The 21,890-nt window shown below is 44.6% G+C and overlaps 1 protein-coding gene across 2 annotated transcripts in view; it reads right to left on the bottom strand.

Moving 5' to 3' along the window:
• The window catches only part of LOC138261579 (vascular endothelial growth factor receptor kdr-like), a 420,550-nt gene that overhangs the window by 159,674 nt on the left and 238,986 nt on the right, over positions 1-21,890 (bottom strand). For both annotated transcript variants that reach the window (XM_069210667.1, XM_069210676.1), the window contains exons 10-11: positions 8,687-8,843; positions 1,767-1,893 (exon numbers count right to left, since the gene is read on the bottom strand). In XM_069210667.1, the coding sequence (XP_069066768.1) occupies positions 1,767-1,893; positions 8,687-8,843 (284 nt within the window). The remainder of the gene's footprint in view (positions 1-1,766; positions 1,894-8,686; positions 8,844-21,890) is intronic.

Genomic DNA, 21,890 nt, shown 5'->3' with positions numbered 1-21,890 from the left:
GCTAGCAATTAGAATACTGCTGAGGTTTTACTGTGCAGAGAAAGAGATCAACTTTGTGACGTCATCACTGGGTGGGTCAACTGGTGCAGGATGTCATTTTCACTGCCCAGGACATTTTAGTGAATCGTCATCCACGCTTGTCTGGTTCCAACAAGGTGTCATTGGAGCTCTCGAGGCCACTGGTCTACAGAGAATTAGACATTACGGATGGCTTCCTCCTACAACCCCTTACTTGGGATTGAAGGGCAGTGCTGGTTAATTATATGTTCTTTCCAATGGATGCTTTACTGGCAGCTTTGTATCGCAATGTGACACCTCATGGGGCTTGATTCCTGCTTTAGAGAGGAGAACAATAAATGAACAATAAGTTTATCCTCTCCTCCTTGGCACACTGAGTGCAAGGGTTGTGCAGCTAAATGACGCTGCAGGAGCCCTTTGCGCTGAAATGAGCCTGTTGCAGCCGCAGGTCAAGCAACAGTGGCAGTAAAGAACAGATAACTAGTTGTATTAGACACTATACAAATGTATTTATTAATCATTCATTTAAGAGAGAAAGAGAGAGAGAGAGAGAGAGAGAGAAACAGAGATAGAACAGTGCTAAGATATCAGCGTGGTCAGCCAGCATCTCAGCGCCTCCAGGTCGTGGACATGCGCAGTGAAAATACTGAATTACAACACAACCTGCACAACACCACTAATCTAAGGCAACCAAGTCCTGGCTCTCATACACCTAGCTCTCTCCTGCACCTCCAAGTGCCCACATAACTTTTTCACAGACACAAAGAAGCATTGGCAAGCCTTTTGGATTTGTCAATGCCTGTTTGATTTTTGATGTTTTTCACATCTTTACTTTTGGAGAGCTATCGGGCTCTCGCTAATATGAAAACAACATTGGTTAAAATCAAAAACATTTTTTGGGGGGTTTCAAAATGCAGACATTCCAGTCCTGGCACTGAAGGGAGCGCGTGTGTATGTGTCCGTCCGTGTGCGTGTGTGTTTGTGTGTGTGCGCATGTGTGTGTGTGAGCGAGAGAGAAACAGAGAGAGAACAGAATGTTTTCAGCCACAATAAAGGTATCCAATGGATGAAGTAGGCTGACCCACTGGCCCATGCTGAGTGCCTTTGTGGGCAGAAGAAAAATGTCAGTGACACAACAACAGACCAATGAATGAATGGGCTATCTACAAATAAGCATATCTATCTATCTATCTATCTATCTATCTATCTATCTATCTATCTATCTATCTATCTATCAATTTATGCACCTTATCACCGTTTCACTTTCTGCATGGAAACATCACAGTGTTTGGATAAGGAGGAGAAAGAAAAGGTCGAAGGCCGTTTTAAATCAGTGTCAAATGAGGGGTACAGGTAGAGGGAACAAGAAGTGATGCGGGACTGAGGGGGAATCAGGCAGAGGAGTGGACAGCAGGGAGTGAGAGAGAGGGTTAGATGGTGGAGAAGAGGGGAGAGTGGGAGAGACGGAAAAATATCGAATGCCTGAGCGAGAGATGGGTGAGGTAGAGGCAAAGGAAGAAGAGGGAGCTGGCGAGTGAGTGGGGGGGTTGAGCTGTAAAAGGAGCAAGAGAAATAGTGAAAGGACCAGCCTCAGAAAGGGAGGGAGAGGGGGTGACCATGGGCTTAAGATTCTACAGCGCATATGGCCAAGAGCGGAGAGCTTGGTAATTGAAGTCATCAACAGGATTCTCTGTAGACAGAAAGGAACATCCATGGCCATAGCGGTTTGTGGCTACCACAAGACTGACCTTGTTCTTTCCATCATGACCCACGGTGGCTTGCTCGATGCTGATAACCATGTTGGTTGGAGGCTGGTCCGTGATCGACATGTTGGCAATCACTTCAATTCTCTGGCTTTGTTCCTGAACTTTGCACCTGGAGAAAGGGAATGAAACGAGAAACTCAATACACCATTGGTACTTCTTTAGACACCCACAAATATTACAATTAAGCCTTCCTTTGTTTAATACCTAGCTGAAGGCTGTGTTTACGCTCTTGAGCAGAAGGCCTGCAGAATGGAGTGTCCGTGGCCACAGGAGTACTTTGCCGTGGTCTTTGTGGGCATAAGAGTTTCCAAAGACTTGCAACTAAATGTGACCAATCTTTAGTTCTTCTTTTAGGTCTCAGTATAAGCTACAATCGCCCCTGCTTAGAACACAATCCCAGGTGTCATCTGACCAAAGGTAAACCTCTGCAAAGAATGCAGTGCTCAGGGGGGGACTGAAAATGCAGCTGCATGGCTAATGCTTGGTGAGAAGAAATGGAATTCAGTGTTCCAACTTCTGAAGTCTAGGTTTTGTGTCCAAATTAGCAGCAGGATGGTGTTCAAGCCACGAGGCATGCCCATTAACATATTAAAGATCCTCCACCGTTTTACCTCAATAATAAAATGGAAAGCTATGGCCCATTTAAGGTTGCCACCTCAGGTCATGAAGCCAAGTAAGAAGTTTGTAATACAGAGCTGTCATTTTACACTTTCGTTCTTTGCTTCCATTGTTCCAGTTGGACTACCACACCTGACAACAATTATTCGTAACAGAGAAATTGCCAACCCTCTAGATGTGATCACAGCAAAACAGTTGTCCAAAAGCTTGTCCTCTTGCGTCTGGAATGCTGCAGTTCCCTTTACCTCAGTCTACCAATAGCTCTTACGGATAGATTTCAGCAAATATATAAAGCTGCTGCTTGTCTTACTCTCAGGCATAACAAAAGAACTCTTAAACTTCTCCCTTTGTTTCTCTTCACCGACAACTCTTTATAAAAAGTGCTCATTCGAAGCCTTAATGCCTTTGACATAAAGCACTCTAGGTGTCCTCTCCTTGCAATGCATGAAATAATTTTATGTGCTTTAAAGTCAGCAACTCCTCGATTCTACAGTGGCAGACCTAGTCATTGTTGTATGCTACTGATGCGATTGCTTAGGAAGTAGATCCCTCCCGGTGCTCACGACTAATGTCTGGAACTACTAGCTCCTAACTCAAGTGTGCTCAACTTCAGAAAATGTCTGAAACAAATTAGTTCGATCTACCCACCCACTAGCCTGTACTTTATTCTCTTTAGTGACATGCTTATGGCCATAGGAACCATGGCATCCTAAATGCAGGGTAATAGCATGCTTTACAAATACTCAGAATAAATACATGCATGCATGAAACAGGAGAAAAACTCTAAAGGATATGGAAGAGGAGTGGGCATTTGGAAGGCAAGAAGAAGCAGTGAGATGCTGTTCAAAGAAAATGTTTCATGTGCTTGAGGATGAAAAAGAAGAAGGTTGCTTGTCGGATCTGGACTTGAATCTTGTGGGTGATGCTCAGGTTATAGTAGGTGAAGATCTGCTGTCTGGTTTTCTCTTTCTTGCATTTCTTAGTTTTCTGTCTAGTGTTGATACTGATCTGCACGTCGCATGTGCCACCAGAGGTCCTGATGCTGGAGACCAACTATGGAAAGAGTGATCTTAGTGGGCAGTTCCAGCACCTTGAGCGTAGCGTGGCTGACAGCAGAAGCCAATGAACTTCACTGAGAATTGGTATGAGCCTGTCAAATGTATGGAGGCCTATGATTGGGTGGGCAGCTGGCTGTATGATGCCTTGTGGAGGGGTGATGTGGTATTCCAGCACAGCTGTCAGCATGGTGTTGCCTCCATCAAGGTGTGAGAGGGCAGAGAATGGACATCTCTGAATATGTAGATCTTTGGAATTATCAGAACATTATTTTCTCAGGAATTCAGTGCCCTAGCAAGCATAAAGACATGACGGAGTTGTGTTGTTGAAGCGAGTCAGGCATCTTTTTGCAGAGCACTTCCTGTGTTATCGATAAAATCTTAGACGATCTGACATTTCATTGGCAGACATTCAGGCAATGGGGACATCAAAAGTTTCTTTGCAGTTTACCAACCATTAAGACATTGGGGATAAGCACCCTTTTCACTCGTCACTAAAACATCTGAATAGGTGTATTGTGCTCGAGGAAAGGAGCGGCTGGGGTACATCCCAGAGCTTGCCAGATTCTCAGGACATACACATAAGATCAATTCATGTACAGTTAATCTAAGTGGGACTCTGGAAGGGGTCTGTCTGCCCCTCCGACATCTACGTGAAAACTATTGACTTAGAGAAGGTTTTCTGAAATCGGCTGCTGCCTTTTCTGGTTTCAGGCTGGAAAATGAGTAAAGACAGAGGTGGTAAGTTTGGTTAATCAGGGAATTAGGCACATAGAATGTAGTAACCTGCACAAAAGGCAGGTTGTTGAAATAGTAAGTAAGTTTAAACATTCCATGGATTGTAGCAGTGGGAGACACAGATACCTTAATGTAAGGTCAAGCTAACCTGATAGGAGCAGCAAAGTTAACCTTGCAAGTCAGATTGTCCAGGTGATCATGCACCAGCCAAGCAATTTATTTCCACTGAACATCTTGACAAAAAGAGATACAAGTTTTATGGCTGGTGATAAACGCCTTTCCTGTGAGAATGGAGGAATTATAAATTGAGGGTGTGAAACCAATATCACTCCTGGAGATTGATTGGGGAAAGTATATCAGTTTGCAGAGCTGAGCAGGGTTGATCGGCCAGAGTTCTTACGAATCATCTAGAATTCTCCAATCAAAACCTGTACTTCCGGCAGAAGCCATCACCGGATGCAGGCTCGGTTACTAACATTAGTTTGAAAGTAGCAAAACACTCTATACAGCCACACTGGTGTAATCTAAAGTTATGGCCATTCTCCTCCCATGTTAGCTATATAGCCATCGATGTGCACAGGGCTCTGCAGTGTCCTTGCAATGGCAGCCGGCGTGGCTAGGCTGTTTGAGACTCATTGCAGCTAGTAAAATAGATTATTTGAGTGGGCTTATATACACTCCCTTACGGTACCGTAGGCAGGCTAGGACCAGTTCATGCATCTGTCTATCATTGAGATGTATCAGTGCACTTTGTGACACTGAGTTGTAATGATTGACTTGTCGGGGGAGAGGTTAGGGGTTCAGCCATCACGGGATAATCCCCCAAAGGGCCTGTAGAAAACTCAGCCTTTTGAGTGCTGGACTTCATTTTCCACTACTCTCTGACACATTCACATCTGTCTGTTGCTCTGCCTTGGGATTATCTGCTTTTTTGCATCAAGAATTCTGCAGCTGAGCGTGGGTGATAAGGGTTGAGGGCTAGGCGCATGGATTTCAGATCAGTGATCAGCGGCAGACGCAACAATCATTGGGGTCAAAGCGCGTGATGCCAAGGCACCTCCCACGAGGCGCTCTGATTGCAGAAGTTTAAACAAAGGAAACGTAGTCACTGCCAGACAAAATATTCCATTGACCTTCCATTCCCATGATCCCCTTTCAGACACGCTACATCACCAAGCGCAAGGTAATGCATGCATCTCATACAATGAACTCCTCGTCCATGGAGAAAAAAAAAGCTCCTTGCCACTGAAGACAACACTAAAATACTAAAAACCAGAAGTAAACAATGGCATATTATGTAAAAAAACAAAGAAAATTATTATTTGTGTGCAATATGTATAAATATGTACATTTAAGTATAATCACATACATGAACAATCTGATTAATGTTATTACTTTAAAACATAAGTAGCTAATGAGCAATGAATGCAAAAAGTTCTAAAATTGATACAGATGGGAGCATGTGGAAAATACCTCCCAATTCACAAAAATAATGTGCTCTCGAATTAAAAGAGAAGTCTTTCTCTAACAAAAGAGTTTTATCACCCAATTTTATCTCTCAGCTATTAAAAAAAACATACGACTGGTTTAATCACTCATAATTGTCTCTGAGCATGGTGGTTTGCAGTCTTATGTAAAAGATTAAATCACACTTATCTTGGGTTCTGGAGTAGTGTGCTTCTCAGCATAAAGTGCTTCAAAGCTTCGTTGGGGGTAGTAAGCGCTCTATAACTCAAGTTACTGTGTACTACAGTGATTGACAGACCACTGAGATAAACGGAAGATTTTTATCTATTCTTCTCAGAATAATGAGTTGTGAGGACTACGTAAGTCTCTCTGCTGGTCATGTGGACCTACAATGGTTCCCACACCTGGCAAAACATACATCGTTCCACCAGAGATCTGTCTAAAAATCCACTGTTTACACTCAGTTGTGGCCCTCTACGAGACTGGATCTCCTACCTGACTGTGCCTTCGGTGTGACATTGTACACAGTCTTTGTACCCTCATAACTACATCCAGTTCTGGACACACAATCATGGTGCCAGGAGGATTCACTCCTGAAGAATATGTGCACCACACTTTGGAGGATCACACAACAGTTGCAGTCTGTGCTTTCCTCCTGACATTTAAACCCACGAGATCTTAGATGCTAGCCAATGTTTTAATAAAGTTGTATGATTAGTAAGAATTGACAGCCAAATTCCACCAATCACAGTGTATTGGAATTTGTTTTCTCACAAAGCTACAGAAATGTGAGCAAGATTCGGCGACCACTAGTGCCATATTCTAACGCAGCAGTCGTGGGCAGTTGCAGTTAGAGGGCTGCTTCTTGAGTAGATTCACTGTATCTTGAATAGATTTTCTACTCCAGTGGCAGCAAAATCAACTCGAATGGCCGCGTGGTCTTACGCACCGCATGCTGCCAATTGCGCTGATTTTTCAGCGTTGCTTGCGCTACTGGCACTGAATTGCAGCGCGAGCAGTGCAACATGCATATTTTCCACCCATTGGACAAAGTCCACATAATGTGACTTTGTTAAGTTCCACAGAGTGAAACTCCAAGGTTCTGCCCACCCCAGAAGTAAGGATATACCTGTTTCACTTGTCCATTCAGCCTGTGTTTCACTTCACTGATGTGGTTGAACAAAGGGACATTATTAGTGCTGGAAGCCTTTGGCTTCTCGTTGGAAATCATTTACAGCATTTCAATTGTTAACACCGCAATGTTAACTTTACCACTGAGCCAACGTGGCCTCTCACTGTAGTCAATAGATCCTTAAAGGGTACCGCCATAGAGTAATCGGAAATACCCTCACGAATGTTACACTCTTGATACTTGAAGCTGTATGACTTACTCAACCGGTGGCACAGGTGGGCAGTGCACATAAGTTCCAGAACCACTGAGATGGTAACAGTCATGTTTGTGCACTCAAACTTTTAATGTGGGGCTCTCTTATCGTCAGAACTGGTCTTCGAAATTTGTGAGAGATTGGACACCTACAAAACCAATCACACCGTGCAGCTCAGTCAACGTCACACCTTCCAGCATACCTTCTGCAAAAACTGACCTCGAGGACCATCCATTGAAGGAACATGTCTCTTATCTTCCAAATCACATCATGCAAATCACATGCAGCTCAGTCACCATCACTCCTTTCAGCATACCTTCTGCAAAAACTGACCTTGAGAACCATCCATTGAAGGAACATGTCTCTTATCGTCAGAACTGGTCTTCGAAATTTGTGAGAGATTGGACACCTACAAAACCAATCACACCGTGCAGCTCAGTCACCATCACTCCTTTTAGCATACCTTCTGCAAAAACTGACGTCGAGGACCATCCATTGAAGGAACATGTCTCTTATCTTCCAAATTGGTCTGAGAAATTTGCGAGAGCTTGGACACCTACAAAACCAATCACATCATGCAAATCACATGCAGCTCAGTCACCATCACTCCTTTCAGCATACCTTCTGCAAAAACTGACCTTGAGGACCATCCATTGAAGGAACATACGTGTCCCTTGCCTCACGCTCTCCACACATATGCATACCCCACGCATGATTGCGTACCCCTTCCTCCTAGCCATGCTGCACAACACACGGTTCCGAACTACCAACTACAACAACAACGTTGGGTGCATAAATGACAGCAACGTGATATTCATAGCTTTTTATATTGATCTTAACGGGATGCTCAAGCGATGGGTTACAATTACTGCTATTTCAGTGGATTTAGTGGTTAATAATGGGTAGAGATTATGCCAGGCTGAAAATAGTGAAGCATACTTTTGGTATGGCCACTTATCTCTGGCTGTATTAGTCCATAAAAACCTTAATTATTACCTGCTTTTGATAATGTTACTAGGATGCTCAAGGTGGTGTAAAACAGAGTGTAGATGGTGGGTACCTTCTGTATTCCTTTAAATGGTGAACTCTGCCTTTTAATATCACCAATCAGTCTCTGTCCATTTGATATTTGTTAAGCGGCTTGGTAAGCAAGCATATGGATTTGACAGAATGTGAAAATTGTAGTTAAACTGCTAATAGGTAACCAAAAGCCTGAAAACTAGCATAGATCCTTAAACTAACAGAATTGTTTAATGAAATAGTTATTCTAGTTGTAGCGCTTGGACATCTGTTGCCAGCTATGCGCTTTATAAATGCTTTTTGAATATTTGTTTTGTTGATTTTAAGGACCTCTAAATGCCCCAACTAAGTAGAAATGACATCTACTATCTACTGCAATGCACCTTTCATATCAGACCTCTTGATCCTCACTTTTGACCTCAAATTTAAGCCCAACTATACTAAGCTCTGTTTATTTCTAAACAGAATCCAGGGTAATGTAGAGAGACATAGGAAGATGGCTGCCTTTATCAGCATTTAAGGGGGAATAAAACACCAAATATAAAGCCAATATGCATTTGACTTTCAGTATCCTGGTTCTGGTATCTCTTTGGCAGAACAGCTCTTGTCTTTGACTTACAGGGCACTGGCGGGTGTTACAAAACATGGCTGCCACTCCCAGCGGATGGAGGCGGGCGGGATGCTATAGACTGTGCACTGGAGGCTCTTCTCCGTACCCAGCAGGACCGGCTCAATCTTCTCCACGTCGATCTCTTTTTCATAGATCACAGGCTTGGCTGGAAGAGAAAGGGAAAGAGACCAAAGGAACTATAAATCTAGTCAGACCATTGCCCAACCCTACGCATTCCTTGTAGTAAATTATCAACTACAGATTCTACAACATCGTAAAAAATAAAAGTAATGAACCAAAAAAGTCTCATACATACTTTTTGAAATACAAAATGTTATTAGATCTAAGCATGAGATAGTCCAACTGTTAAACAAAAAAGTGCAGATTTTGTTGAAATCCTTGGAGCCCTGGGTTTTTCTAATTCTCCAAAGGTGTTTTTAGACATTTATATTTCACAGGTTATCATAAAGTGAGCAACTATGAAAGACAATTTTGATAGGGGTGCTAATACTTGAATAGAGAAACTTGTTAAATTAAGCAATAGAAATGCAACAGAGCAAAAAACCAACACCAAGTTCTGAATTTTGAACAATACTGGCATACAGCTTGAAGGGCCTCTTTCGTACCACTGAAGTGAAAGTTTTCCCATTCGTGCAAGCCAAGAGCTACACTGCACCTCCAGCGGTAAGTTAAGGCTACATGGTCCTGTCATCGAGACCCGGCGGACCCGTCAACACGCGGTCATTGTTGGATTAGCTCTTTCGTGCTGATTCCAGTAGATTGATTCCAGATGCAATTCTTGAGCGAGTGACCAGTGCTGATCCCTGATTTCTTTTGAACGATGACATAAATTGAAAAATGAGTATTATTGTCTATAAATCACTCATGCCCTGTGCGTGTATTATTTGAATAGGCAGAATTAAGAGGGCTTTCTGCTGTGTTTCTAAAGGGGTGTAGACTGAAAAATTATGTTGACCTCTTCTGATTGCCTCAACTACGTCTAAGGAGATTATTTCTGTTTTACATAAGCTCTACATACCAAACATATTATTATGTTGGACGTTTTTCATTTGTCTATTTAAGTGTGAAAGAGCGTGGGTTTGTTGTAATACTTTTAGAGTGGGAACAGAATGACCGGTAGGAAGATGGGTGATTTAGAGTATGGATATAATAGGCATGAGAAGGGTTGGGTTGATAACACTGAAAACATCTAGGGGTCTATCTTTCCATCACGTTATATACTAGACTCAATATCCTGAGGTCTACAATGGCCCCTAGAAGGCATATAACACAAAAACTCAAGACTTTAAAATATCATACTACAACGTGACACAACACAGCAGAACATAATTAAACACAAAATGCTTGCGCTGGGACAGCTTCACACCAACGCAAGAAGTCAGTTTCTTCGCAGATGTCCGCAAGCTGATCTTTAATGCTGTCTATTTCTTTCTCTGCCATATCTCTGCATTTACCATGGCCTTTGTACCTTGCAATGCTCTTGTGTTTGATCTATTTCACTATAAGATCCATGTACTCTACGGAGGTCCTTAGAAAGCTGCTGCATGGGATTTATTTCACTACAACACTCTTGCTATAACTCGTGCCCTAAGGTAACTATAAGTTGCCCCATCACCATATACTGCTAATTACCCCACAGTGAAGGCACTCATGACACCTTTGTTAACATCATTGATATTATCAACATAATGGGGGTCATTCTGACCCCGGCGGGCGGCGGGAGCCGCCCGCCTGGAGGGAACCGCCAGAAGACCGTACCACGGTCAAAAGACCGCGGCGGTCATTCTGGGTTTCCCACTGGGCTGGCGGGCGACCGCCAAAAGGCCGCCCGCCAGCCCAGTGGGAAACAGCCCTCCATGAGGATGCCGGCTCCGAATGGAGACGGCGGAGTGGAGGGTGTGCGACGGGTGCAGTGGCACCCGTCGCGTATTTCAGTGTCTGCAATGCAGACACTGAAATACAAAGTGGGGCCCTCTTACGGGGGCCCCTGCAGGGCCCATGCCATTGGCATGGGCCCTGCAGGGGCCCCCAGGGGCCCCTCAACACCCCTCACCGCCATCCTGTTCCTGGCGGGTGGAACCGCCAGGAACAGGATGGCGGTGAGGGGGTCGGAATCCCCCATGGCGGCGCAGCGGGAGACCGCCGGTTTTCCTCTTCTGACCGCGGCCGAACCGCCGCGGTCAGAATGCCCAAGGGAGCACCGCCAGCCTGTTGGCGGTGCTCCCGCGGTCCCCGGCCCTGGCGGTCGGAATGACCCCCAATGTTTGCAGTAAAATCTGTTATAGATACCTTAGGGCACAAGGTATAGATACTTCAGATAACTCTAATTATAACACATGAATTTCTAATGTTTTGTACGTCTAAAATGTTAGCCAAACTATAACGTCCCTATAACTCTTGTTTTTTTAAGTGAATTTCTATAACGTCCCTGTAACCTTTAGTTTTATCAGTGAATATATATATATGCATATATATATATATATATATATATATATATACACACACACAAAAAAACTAAAACATATAATATAACTGTGTATATATATATATATATATTTATATATATATATATATACATATCTATATCCATTCTCTGATTGGCTCCTAATGCCTAAACTCACCCACCCCTAAGCCCTAAATCCTAAAAAAGCTTACCACCCTAAACACTAAAAACACACTTACTGCCCAAATGGCCTTTCTCACCCTAAACCCCAAAAATACCCATAGTACCCAAATTCCCTTACCCACCCTAAACCCTAAAAATGCCTATATATATATTCCTTCCAAAAGTAATTTGCAGCACTCCAAAATACTTTGTATCAATATTTATTCTTCTACAGAACAACCATCCTCATCACCAATGTGTTTCGACTATCACAGTCTTGATCTTACCGTGATCAAGACTGTGATGGTCGAAACGCGTTGGTGATGAGGATGGTTGTTCTGAAGAAGAATAAATATTGATACAAAGTCTTTTGGAGGGCTGCGAATTACTTTTGGAAGGAATTAATTGCAGGGAATTGTTCCATCCCTGATGCAGGCACCAGCAAGCTGTTTGGTTCAAATGTTATAGCTGTGTTTTGATGCACAGTACGGGAGAGTCACTTTTGGACTACTGGTAAAGCTCTTGAACTATCAATTAGTAAGTTGGAGATTCAAATTCTGGTATCTCGTGGCAGTGTGTCTGTGTAGTTACATCACTGATATTATCAATGCAATATTTGTAGTACATTTTTTGACAAGAAAACTGTGCATGGTCAAGGCGCGGGTTCTATTCAGATACAGACAGATGATTTTGCACTGCTAGATGCCGAATAGATGACTGTGAATATGCCTCAACTCTCCTCACCAGCAGCGCTTCGATTAATCAGTCTTTACAGTTTACAGATGTTAATGCTGTATGATTGAGTAGACATTCCCTAAAACAAGGTGCGCTGCATTTGGATCACTGATTGCATAGAAGAAACAACTAAATACGAAAGGCGTCATAACAACAACATGGGGCTTACCATAGGCTTAAAACAAAAAGAGGAAATAGGTTACTTCCATTGTGTATAGGGGAAAGGATAAAGCAAGAACACCCGAATCCGGTTATCAAAATAGAACTGAGGGCTTGATTTGGCAGATGTGTTACTCTGTCACAAACGTGCCGAAGATCCAACAGCACTTGTAATACGGTCGACGGGATATCCACCCAACTCTAAATCAGGCCCTGAGTCATGTAGTTCCAGTCCCCGAGATCCCAGCACAAACTAACCTGTCGAACAAGATAACATGGTCAGGTGCATGGAATGCAGCAAAGAGTTGAAATGCCCCTCTCCCACTGATCTGCAAAAAGATCAAGCTGACTCTTGCTGCTGTTTTGTCCAGTCTTGGTCAGACAATTTCACAAGCTACAGTGTGTGTAGAAGATTCTGCCTGTCCCAAACTTGTGATTAAAGGCCAGGAAGCTGTCATCTCTGTGACCTTGAATAATCTGAACATCAATGTCACGACTCTGTTTGACTCTGTTGACTAATCTAATTCTGAATCTGCACTCTACTACGTCAGCACAGTATTACTGTCAAATCAGCTGGCTGGTGACACAAGAAGAGGCCCCCTAAGAGCTGAAGAGCACCAACTCGGTGGTAATCATTTTATTGACCTCTAGAGGAAGAAATGCTGAGTAGGCAGCCATGATTCAAACCTGTGACAATCGGGTCAAACGCAGAACCTTGCATTTAATGCATCAGTCCACCGACTCATCAGGCACCAGCCTGTGGAATGGACCACGGTTTGGGGGATAGGTTCCTATATTAACCACGCTCTTCCCTCTACAACTTACGTCTGACTCCTCTACCCGCAACACAACTATTTGAAGTCGTCCCCCCTTTAGTACTGAGCACTGGATATCAAGTGGCATAAAACTCTGTGCAAACAGCATAACAAGATAACAGAGAGCACTGGGAACTAATATCAGTATCAGTAGAGCAAACCTCCTGTGGCCTCCTGTCACCATGGTCAGACCGGAAACCAAAATCAGCCCACACAACAATGGTCAAACCAGTCCCACAGCAGGAGGCCCCGGCTAGAATCCGGCCAAGGGGCACGGTTCGGTGGTGTCTGTCCAGACAGTCCTGAAAGCAACCCCTGAACAGGCATCCACTGGGAAAATGTCGGACTAACAGAATTAGCAGTCATCCCCATCTAGCAGTGTGCCTCCAACATGCTCAGTTGAATGAGTAGTTGATGTTGCATGCCCACACTGCAAACAGATGGCCCGCAAGACCCAGGCATATCATTATGAGGGCTTCTCCCCACCTCGCCCATGTTTCTTCTTCCCTCCCGCTACTCTCTCAACCCTGTTTCTTCTCTCCCCTCCCTCCCATCCCTTTTCTTCTCATCCTTCATCCCAACCCTGTCTCTGTCTATTCTCCTGATAGAAGGAAAGAAAAAGCGCTATGAAGCGGCCAGGACTGGCTGCTTCACATCACTTTTTTAAATCATCCCGTTATCCAACTCCATCCGCCCCCTCTGTTGCTCACTACCACCCCTATCCCCTCGTTGTTTACCCCCACTCGATTGCCACAGCCAAAAGCTGACCTATAGGCGAGACCTATTGGCTTTTCAAGCGCTTGTTTAGATCTGGCTTGACAGAGCAGTTGTCTGGAAGACATATGGTCAACACTTCTTTGCAGAATACACAGAGTGGGCTTTAGCTCCTCCAAGAAGAGTATAATTTTGTCACCTCGTGTTCTTGGCTATATAGTGTATCGCTTTACCTTTGAGGCAGTAATTCCATCTCCATGCATGAGGGACTACTTTATATTTCAAAACCATACTCATCATGCTGCCTTTACATTGAATTATTTATTGCCTTCGTGCATTCTACACATAAAGCAATATTTGTCGCTACATGTTCTGCGCAAGCCAATAGGGCAGGCTCTCATATGATAAACACCATTTGTGCATGCAGCAAAAGTAAGCAACATTTCGGAATGCTTGTGTTTCACATGCATCAGCCCATTAGAACCTGACCAATTGGCACTGCCAATTCTGGTTTCTCAAGCAACCCATTCCAGGATCTTCCAGAGTAAGGAGAGAATGTGCACGTTTATGTTTTTGCCTTTTTTGACTTTGGCAATACTGAGTTAGACTCAAGGGTTGTTTGTTGGTTAACGCTGTTTGCTAGAGGTAGTTTAATCCTTGAGGAATGAAGATTGACCCTCTCTCTTCTCTTTAACAGATCAATTAGATCCCTCAACCAGATCTCAGACAGGAGAGGTATTTTGGCAATTTAGTGATCTCATTGCATCATTGATCTTCTCAATTGCTGCACCTGACGAATTATGGACACAGTTTGTTTAGCTTGCTTGATACAATATATTATCGATGACATTAGTTTGGTGTTCCATATACAGGTCAGTCTGCTTGCATTTGAGTTGACCTGTTTTTGGAATAGTTAATGCACAGCTGGTTTCTAGAACAAAAACCATTTTGAATAAACTCATGGCATCGACCCTGCTGAGCAGGGACCTAGTGGTATCTTATGTAAAGCAAAGTCAAATCAATATCAGAATAATATGGTATGGAGCTCTCCTTTAAAACAATAACGTGGTAGGGTGTGTTATGATCAGGGCCACTTGCATTTGTGACATTTGCAGAATAATTATGATTTTAATGCACTTGTCACTTAATTCGCCATCTGCTGCAAATTTTGCAAAGTTCAACAAAAAATGTATCGAAAAAAACCTATTAGAGTGCTGGGAGATGCCAACCCGCGCCCTTGGCTTGACCTCCAGCCCCTCCCCCATGACCCTGGTCACTCACAACCCAGGGTCCTTACCAGGCCAACAAGACCCAGGCTTCTTGCGATGGAATGAAGGGAACACACCACGATTGGGAGACTTTTCTCAAGTAAGGGCTCTAGCAGATAGAGACACCTCTATAGAACAACTCCATCTCCAGCCACGTGATGATTAGAGACTGACCCAAGTACTAAATTGGATGAGGGATAGAGAAATCCAAACTAAAGCCCTATGGGAAAAGAACCTGTTTGGGTAGTTATTCCATAATAAAATAAAGAAAAAAGAGTTCTCCCTAACATATAAGGAACTGAATCAATCATATAGGACACAACCCCCCACTTATACCTGTGCATGGAATGGGGACTTAGGCCAAGAGACATCAGAAGACACATGTGGGGATATGGATCAGGGCAGAGAAATCATCTGTTTGCATACAAACCAAAGACAACACCTCTAAACAGATGGTATCTTACACCTGTTAGACTGAAAGCAATCACGGGTGATCCGACCTCTTTGGGAGAGGATATGGGGAAAGAGGAGATATGATACATAAGTGGTGGACATGCCCAATGGCCCGTACCTACTGGGAGGAGGTGATTCAGGGATCAGAGGTGATCACAATGGCGAAACCTCCAATGGATCCCCTTATCCTGTTGCTGGGGGCCCTAAGGGGAAAACTCTGTATACCCACTGACAACACGTCCAGTAAAGTCATAACACACCTGCTACAGGTAGCTCACCTAATGCTACCACAATTCTGGAAACAGGCCTTATCCCCCCACTCAATTTCTAGTCGAAAGTGTGGTCAGTCTACACAAAGAAACATCTCACAGTATGAGTACACGATATGCCATACAAATTTGAAAAAACCTGGGCTCCATTTTGGACCTATATGAAGACTGGAAGGAGATATAGGGATGGTCCAACAAGCAGAACGCCTGTCCTCCAACGTTACGGAATGGACGGAATGTCCTCACCCACTGAGACTGATTCCTCAGATGAAGAAACATGAACCATGACACACTCCCAATCCAATCACAATATGTACACTGCATGCAAGAATGCTACCCCCTCTCAACCTTAGACCTGTCAAGTCCCTTTGAAAGGGTCTTTCTGCTCTTTTTGCTCCTCAGGTCAAGCTGAACGTGGCAGTTTCCACCCGGACCATGCAGCTCGCACAAAGGATCAGCGCAAGCGGGCGCAATTTAGTTTCTTCACACAGCAGCATCGCCGCTCGTGTCCACGAGGCTCCAGTCCATCCATCCGCGATGCCCGGTGGCCCTTCACACCCACGAACGGGCTCTTGGCACCAAAATGAGAAGGTTAAACTTCAGCTGGACTTACCTGGAACTGTGTCCGACTTGCGCTCCATCACAGTCAGCTTGACTTTGTAGAATTGACCTAGTCCAGTGTGACTAGATAGCTGTGGTTGGCACTTTTGACTTCTAAGCACTAATTTATAGTTAACATTTAAAAATTCACATCTCAAGTTCTACGTATTGGAGTTTTTTCATTTTGGTCTTGTTTTGTTCAGAATATAATAATCTATTTTTCTAAACCTATGTGGAGTCTTTTTGTGGTGTTTTTACGGTGTTACTGTATGGGTGTGCTGCACAAATACTTTATACATTGCCTCTTTAGATAAGCCTGACTTCTCTGTTCCAAGCTACCAGAGGGTGAGGACAGGTTATCTTTTAGTGTGTATCTAACTTACCCTGACTAGCAATGTGGTTCCTGCTTGTACAGGGTGTATACTCTGACAACCAGAATCCCAATTTCTAGTGGCTAGCACATATTGCAGGCTGTTTGGCTGCTAAAGACTTACTGTGGGCTTGCCAAGAATTTACAGTGGGCTTATAGCCCATCCATTGCTTACCGTTGGTTGGCTTTATTGTCATTCTGATCTATTTCTTATTCAATTGCTTTCCTTCCTCTTCTTGTGTTTACCCCTCCCCTGGAGCATCGCCTCATTACCATCTTTTTGATTGGCCAACTTGTATCCTTGCACTGCTTTCATTTTGTGAAGTGTTTTCTCTTAAATCTTCAACACAATGTTAGGCGCCTCTTGGGGGTCAGGAGCTAACTGAGACAGATGCAGGAGGTGTAGCAGGTGAGTTGGAAGAAGTCTTTTGTGCCCCTGAGACTTCTGAAAACAGGAGGCAAGCCCGCAAGTCTTTAGAGTAACTCTGGGTTCAAGTGAGATGGGTCCAGTCCTTCTACTCAGCAGAGCAGAGATCAGCAGGGGAAGCTCAGCAAAGCAGTACAGCAGTCCCACAGAACAGTCAGCCAAGCAGAGTGGAAATCCTTGTGGCACAGCAGTTTTTACTCCACCTCTTCCCACGTCTAGTAGTGTACTGTCTTGTTAGGGTCAGAACCCCAGTACTTATACCCAAATGTGTCTTAGAAGTGGCGTAACTTCAAAGCAGCTCCTTGAAGTGCACATGTCCCTCTTTCATCTTAGCCCTGGCGGCCAGCAGTGGGTAATCAGACCCTTGCGTGGGACAGAGGATAGTGCCTATTGAAGTGTCAGCTCCCCCTTTCTCTTCCTGCCCAGGAAGAGCTATCAGAATGCAGATGAGTTCTCTGTCACATTCACCCTTCCTGTGTTTATGGCTGTCTAGAGGCAATGCGAAAAGTGTAGCTGTCACTTACTGTAGACTTGTATTGGAGACAGGCTTCAAGGCGCACAGAGCAGTAAGGGCAGAAGAATGCCCACTTTCTAAAAGTGGCATTTCTAAAATAGTAATGTTAAATTCAACATTACAAGTAAAGAGGATTGATCATTACAATTCCAGAGATATGAAACATGACAAAGCTACTCCTTTCTGATTAGAATTACAGCTTAAAAGTATATGAAGGAATTCCCAATGCTGGCCTATAAGAGGAGTAGGCCTCACAGTAGTGAAAAATTACTTTGGGCTCTTTTCACTATCAGGACATGTAAACTTAAAAGTACATATTCTGCCTTTTACTTACATAGCATCCTGCCTAATGGCCACCTAGGGCCTGCCTTAGTGGTGGCGTGTATGTAATAAAAGGGGAGTTTAAGGCTTGGTGAGTGGTTTTAAATGCTAAGTCGAAGTGACAGTGAAACTGTGCACACAGGCTCTGCAGTGGCAGGCCTGAGACAGGTTTGAAAGACTACTGGTGTGGGTGGCAAGTCAGTGCTACAGGCCCATTATTAGCATTTAATTTACAAGCCCTGGGTATATGGTATACCACTTTACAAGGGACTTATAAGTCAGTTAAATATGCCAAACGAACGAGTTACTTACCTTCGGTAACGACTTTTCTGGTGGATACATTAGCTACCTGTGGATTCCTCACCTAATGAATACTCCCATGGCGCCAGCATTCGACGGAAATCTTCTTACTAGTCTCTGCACGTCGACGAGGACGTCACTCTTGCCCACGCGACGCCGTCTGACGTCATACAGGCAATAAGAGGTCCTCGCCGACGTGCCGATGACAGTACCAACATTTTTTTACGTGCATGAGAATAATAATAATAACCCAATGTAATGAAAGAGCAAATCGACATCTCTTAATATTGTAAATCACCCAACATTGCAATAAAATAGCTGTAGATTTAATATAACCTTCTTTTTCTTTTTTTTTTTTTTTTTTTTTTAAACAAATAAATATATTTATACATACGAATCATGTATATACACAATATATATAGATTTATCTATAAATATACACATATATACAAATATCATATATGCAAAAATGTATTGCAACTTTGAAGACCAAAAGGAGCACACTCAAGGATTGCTTGGAGAGACCAAAAAGGCAACGGGGAAGCGGGTGGGACCGTGAGGAATCCACAGGTAGCTAATGTATCCACCAGAAAAGTCGTTACCGAAGGTAAGTAACTCGTTCTTCTGATGGATACAACTACCTGTGGATTCCTCACCTAATGAATAGAGTCCCAAAGCAGTACCACGCCCGGCGGTGGGTGCCTAAATGGTCAAACCAAGAAATCCTGCAGCACTGACCGTGCAAAATGACCGTCCCTTCTGACCTCAGAGTCCAAACAGTAATGTTTTACAAAAGTGTGAAGGGACGACCAAGTTGCGGCCTTGCAGATGTCGACCACAGGAACACCCCTGGCCAAGGCCGAAGAGGCCGACTTAGCTCTGGTGGAATGAGCTCTAATGCCCTCAGGCGGATCCTTCTTTGCCAAAGAGTAACAGATTTTAATGCAAAGAACAACCCACCTGGAGAGTGTTCTCTTGTGGACTGCCTTTCCTCTCCTCTTGCCCACGTATCCAACAAACAGCTGATCCTCCAGCCTGATATCCTTCATTCTGTCGATATAGAAGCTCAACGCCCTTTTAGGGTCCAGGCGATGTAGTCTTTCTTCCTCCTTTGAAGGATGAGGCGGAGGATAAAACGTGGACAAAGTGATTGTCTGAGCCAAATGGAAGGGTGAAACAACCTTCGGAAGGAAAGCAGCCTTGGTCCTCAACACCACCTTATCCCCATAAAACGTTGTATAAGGGGGTTTAACCGATAAGGCCTGCAACTCACTCACTCTCCTTGCAGATGTTATAGCTACCAGGAATACTGTTTTAATAACCAAATACCTTAAGGGGCAAGAATGCATAGGCTCAAAAGGGGACCCCATAAGGAAAGACAGGACCAAGGACAAATCCCATTGAGGCATAACAAATGGTTTTGGAGGATATTGATTCAGAAGACCTTTCAAGAACCTGAGAACAATAGGGGATTTAAATAACGACGGTTGGTCTGGAAGACAAATAAAGGCTGACAAGGCCGACAAATAACCCTTAATGGTAGCCACTGCACAACCTTTCTGCGCTAGAGACAGTGCAAAAGACAAAACATGTGACAGATGAGCATGTAATGGATCAATCTGCCTCTCTCCACACCACATAACAAATTTAGACCACCTATTAGCGTAGATAGATTTAGTGGAGTGTCGCCTGGCCGCTAAGATAACATCCACTACATCAGGCGGGAGAGAGAAGGAACTCAGGTTGCCCCGTTCAATCTCCAAGCATGTAGGTGCAGACTCTGGAGGTTGGGGTGTAGAACCTGCCCCTGCGACTGCGAGAGGAGGTCTGCCCTGAGAGGGAGACGGAGCGGAGGGCACAGTGAGAGTTGGAGAAGGTCGGAGTACCATACCCTCCTTGGCCAATCCGGAGCTATTAAGATGACTTGGGCCCGGTCTTGGCGAATTTTCCTCAATACTCGAGGAATCAAGGGTATGGGGGGAAACGCGTAAAGCAACTGGTCGCACCAGGTTATCTGAAACGCGTCCCCCAACGCTCCCTGCATCGGATACTGGAGGCTGCAGAATAACGGGCAATGCGCGTTCTCCCGAGTGGCAAACAGATCTATCCGAGGAAACCCCCACATCTGGAAGATTAAACAAACTTGATCTGGATGGAGACGCCACTCGTGGTCTGCCGAGAATTGGCGACTGAGACTGTCCGCACGTACATTCAAGACCCCGGCCAGATGATTTGCCACCAAGCAAATCTGATGGTCCTTTGCCCAGGACCATAGCCGAAGAGCTTCTCTGCAGAGAAGGTACGACCCTACTCCTCCCTGTTTGTTTATGTACCACATCGTGGTAGTATTGTCCGTCAGGACCTGTACCGACTGACCACGAAGGGATGGGAGGAAAGCCTTGAGAGCCAGACGTACAGCCCGTAACTCCAACAGATTGATATGAAACACCTGTTCCTCTGGAGACCAAAGCCCTTTGATCTCCAGATCCCCCAGATGAGCTCCCCATCCTAGGGTGGAAGCATCCGTTATTACCGTGGCCACTGGTGGCGACTGCGCGAACGGCTTTCCCTGTGAAAGATTGTTGCCCGCAATCCACCACTTCAATTCCACAGCAGCATCTCTGGAGATCTTGACAGTGCCTTCTAAATCTCCCTTGTGTTGAGACCACTGCCTTCGGAGGCACCACTGAAGAGCCCTCATGTGCCAGCGAGCATGCGTGACCAACAGAATGCAGGAGGCGAACAGACCGAGCAGACGAAGGACCTTGAGGACTGGAACTACCGCTCCATTTCGAAACATTGGAACCAATTCCTGAATATCTTGAATCCGCTGAGGCGGAGGAAAGGCTCGACTCAATGTTGTATCCAGTACTGCCCCTATGAACAGGAGGCGCTGAGAGGGCTCCAGGTGAGATTTGGGCACGTTCACCGAAAAGCCCAGGTCGAACAACAACTGGGTTGTTGACTGCAGATGATGCGACACAAGCTCCGGGGACTTGGCTTTAATCAACCAGTCGTCCAAGTAAGGGAATACTGCTATCCCCTTCCTTCTGAGCTCCGCCGCAACCACTGACATCACCTTTGTGAAGACTCGAGGTGCTGAAGTAAGACCAAACGGGAGGACCGCAAACTGATAGTGCTGCGACCCTACCACAAACCGGAGATACTTCCTGTGCGACTTGAGTATCGGGATATGAAAGTAAGCATCCTGCAAGTCGACAGACACCATCCAGTCTTCCTTGTTCAACGCCAAAAGCACCTGTGCTAGGGTCAGCATCTTGAACTTTTCCTGTTTGAGGAACCAATTCAAGATCCTCAGATCCAGGATTGGTCTCAACTGACCATCCTTTTTGGGAATCAGGAAGTATCTTGAGTAACAACCTCGACCCTTTTCCTGCTCTGGGACCAACTCTACCGCGCCCTTTGAAAGGAGGACTTGAACCTCCTGTTCTAGCAACAGGAGATGTTCTTCTGAACAATAAGATGGGCGGGGCGGAATGAGGGGCGGGAACTCCCGAAAAGGAAGGGCGTAGCCTTTTCCCACAATGCCGAGAACCCAAGTGTCCGTTGTGATAGACTTCCACTTGTGGAGAAAATGCTGTAATCTTCCCCCTACAGGAGAGGAGTGAGTGGGAAACGGTG

The sequence above is a fragment of the Pleurodeles waltl genome, chromosome 2_1 (genome assembly GCF_031143425.1).
Source record: "Pleurodeles waltl isolate 20211129_DDA chromosome 2_1, aPleWal1.hap1.20221129, whole genome shotgun sequence".
In the NCBI taxonomy this organism is placed as follows: Eukaryota; Metazoa; Chordata; class Amphibia; order Caudata; family Salamandridae; genus Pleurodeles; species Pleurodeles waltl.
The sequence above is the reverse complement of the archived record's forward strand: the minus strand, read 5'-3'. Positions and strand labels throughout refer to the sequence as shown.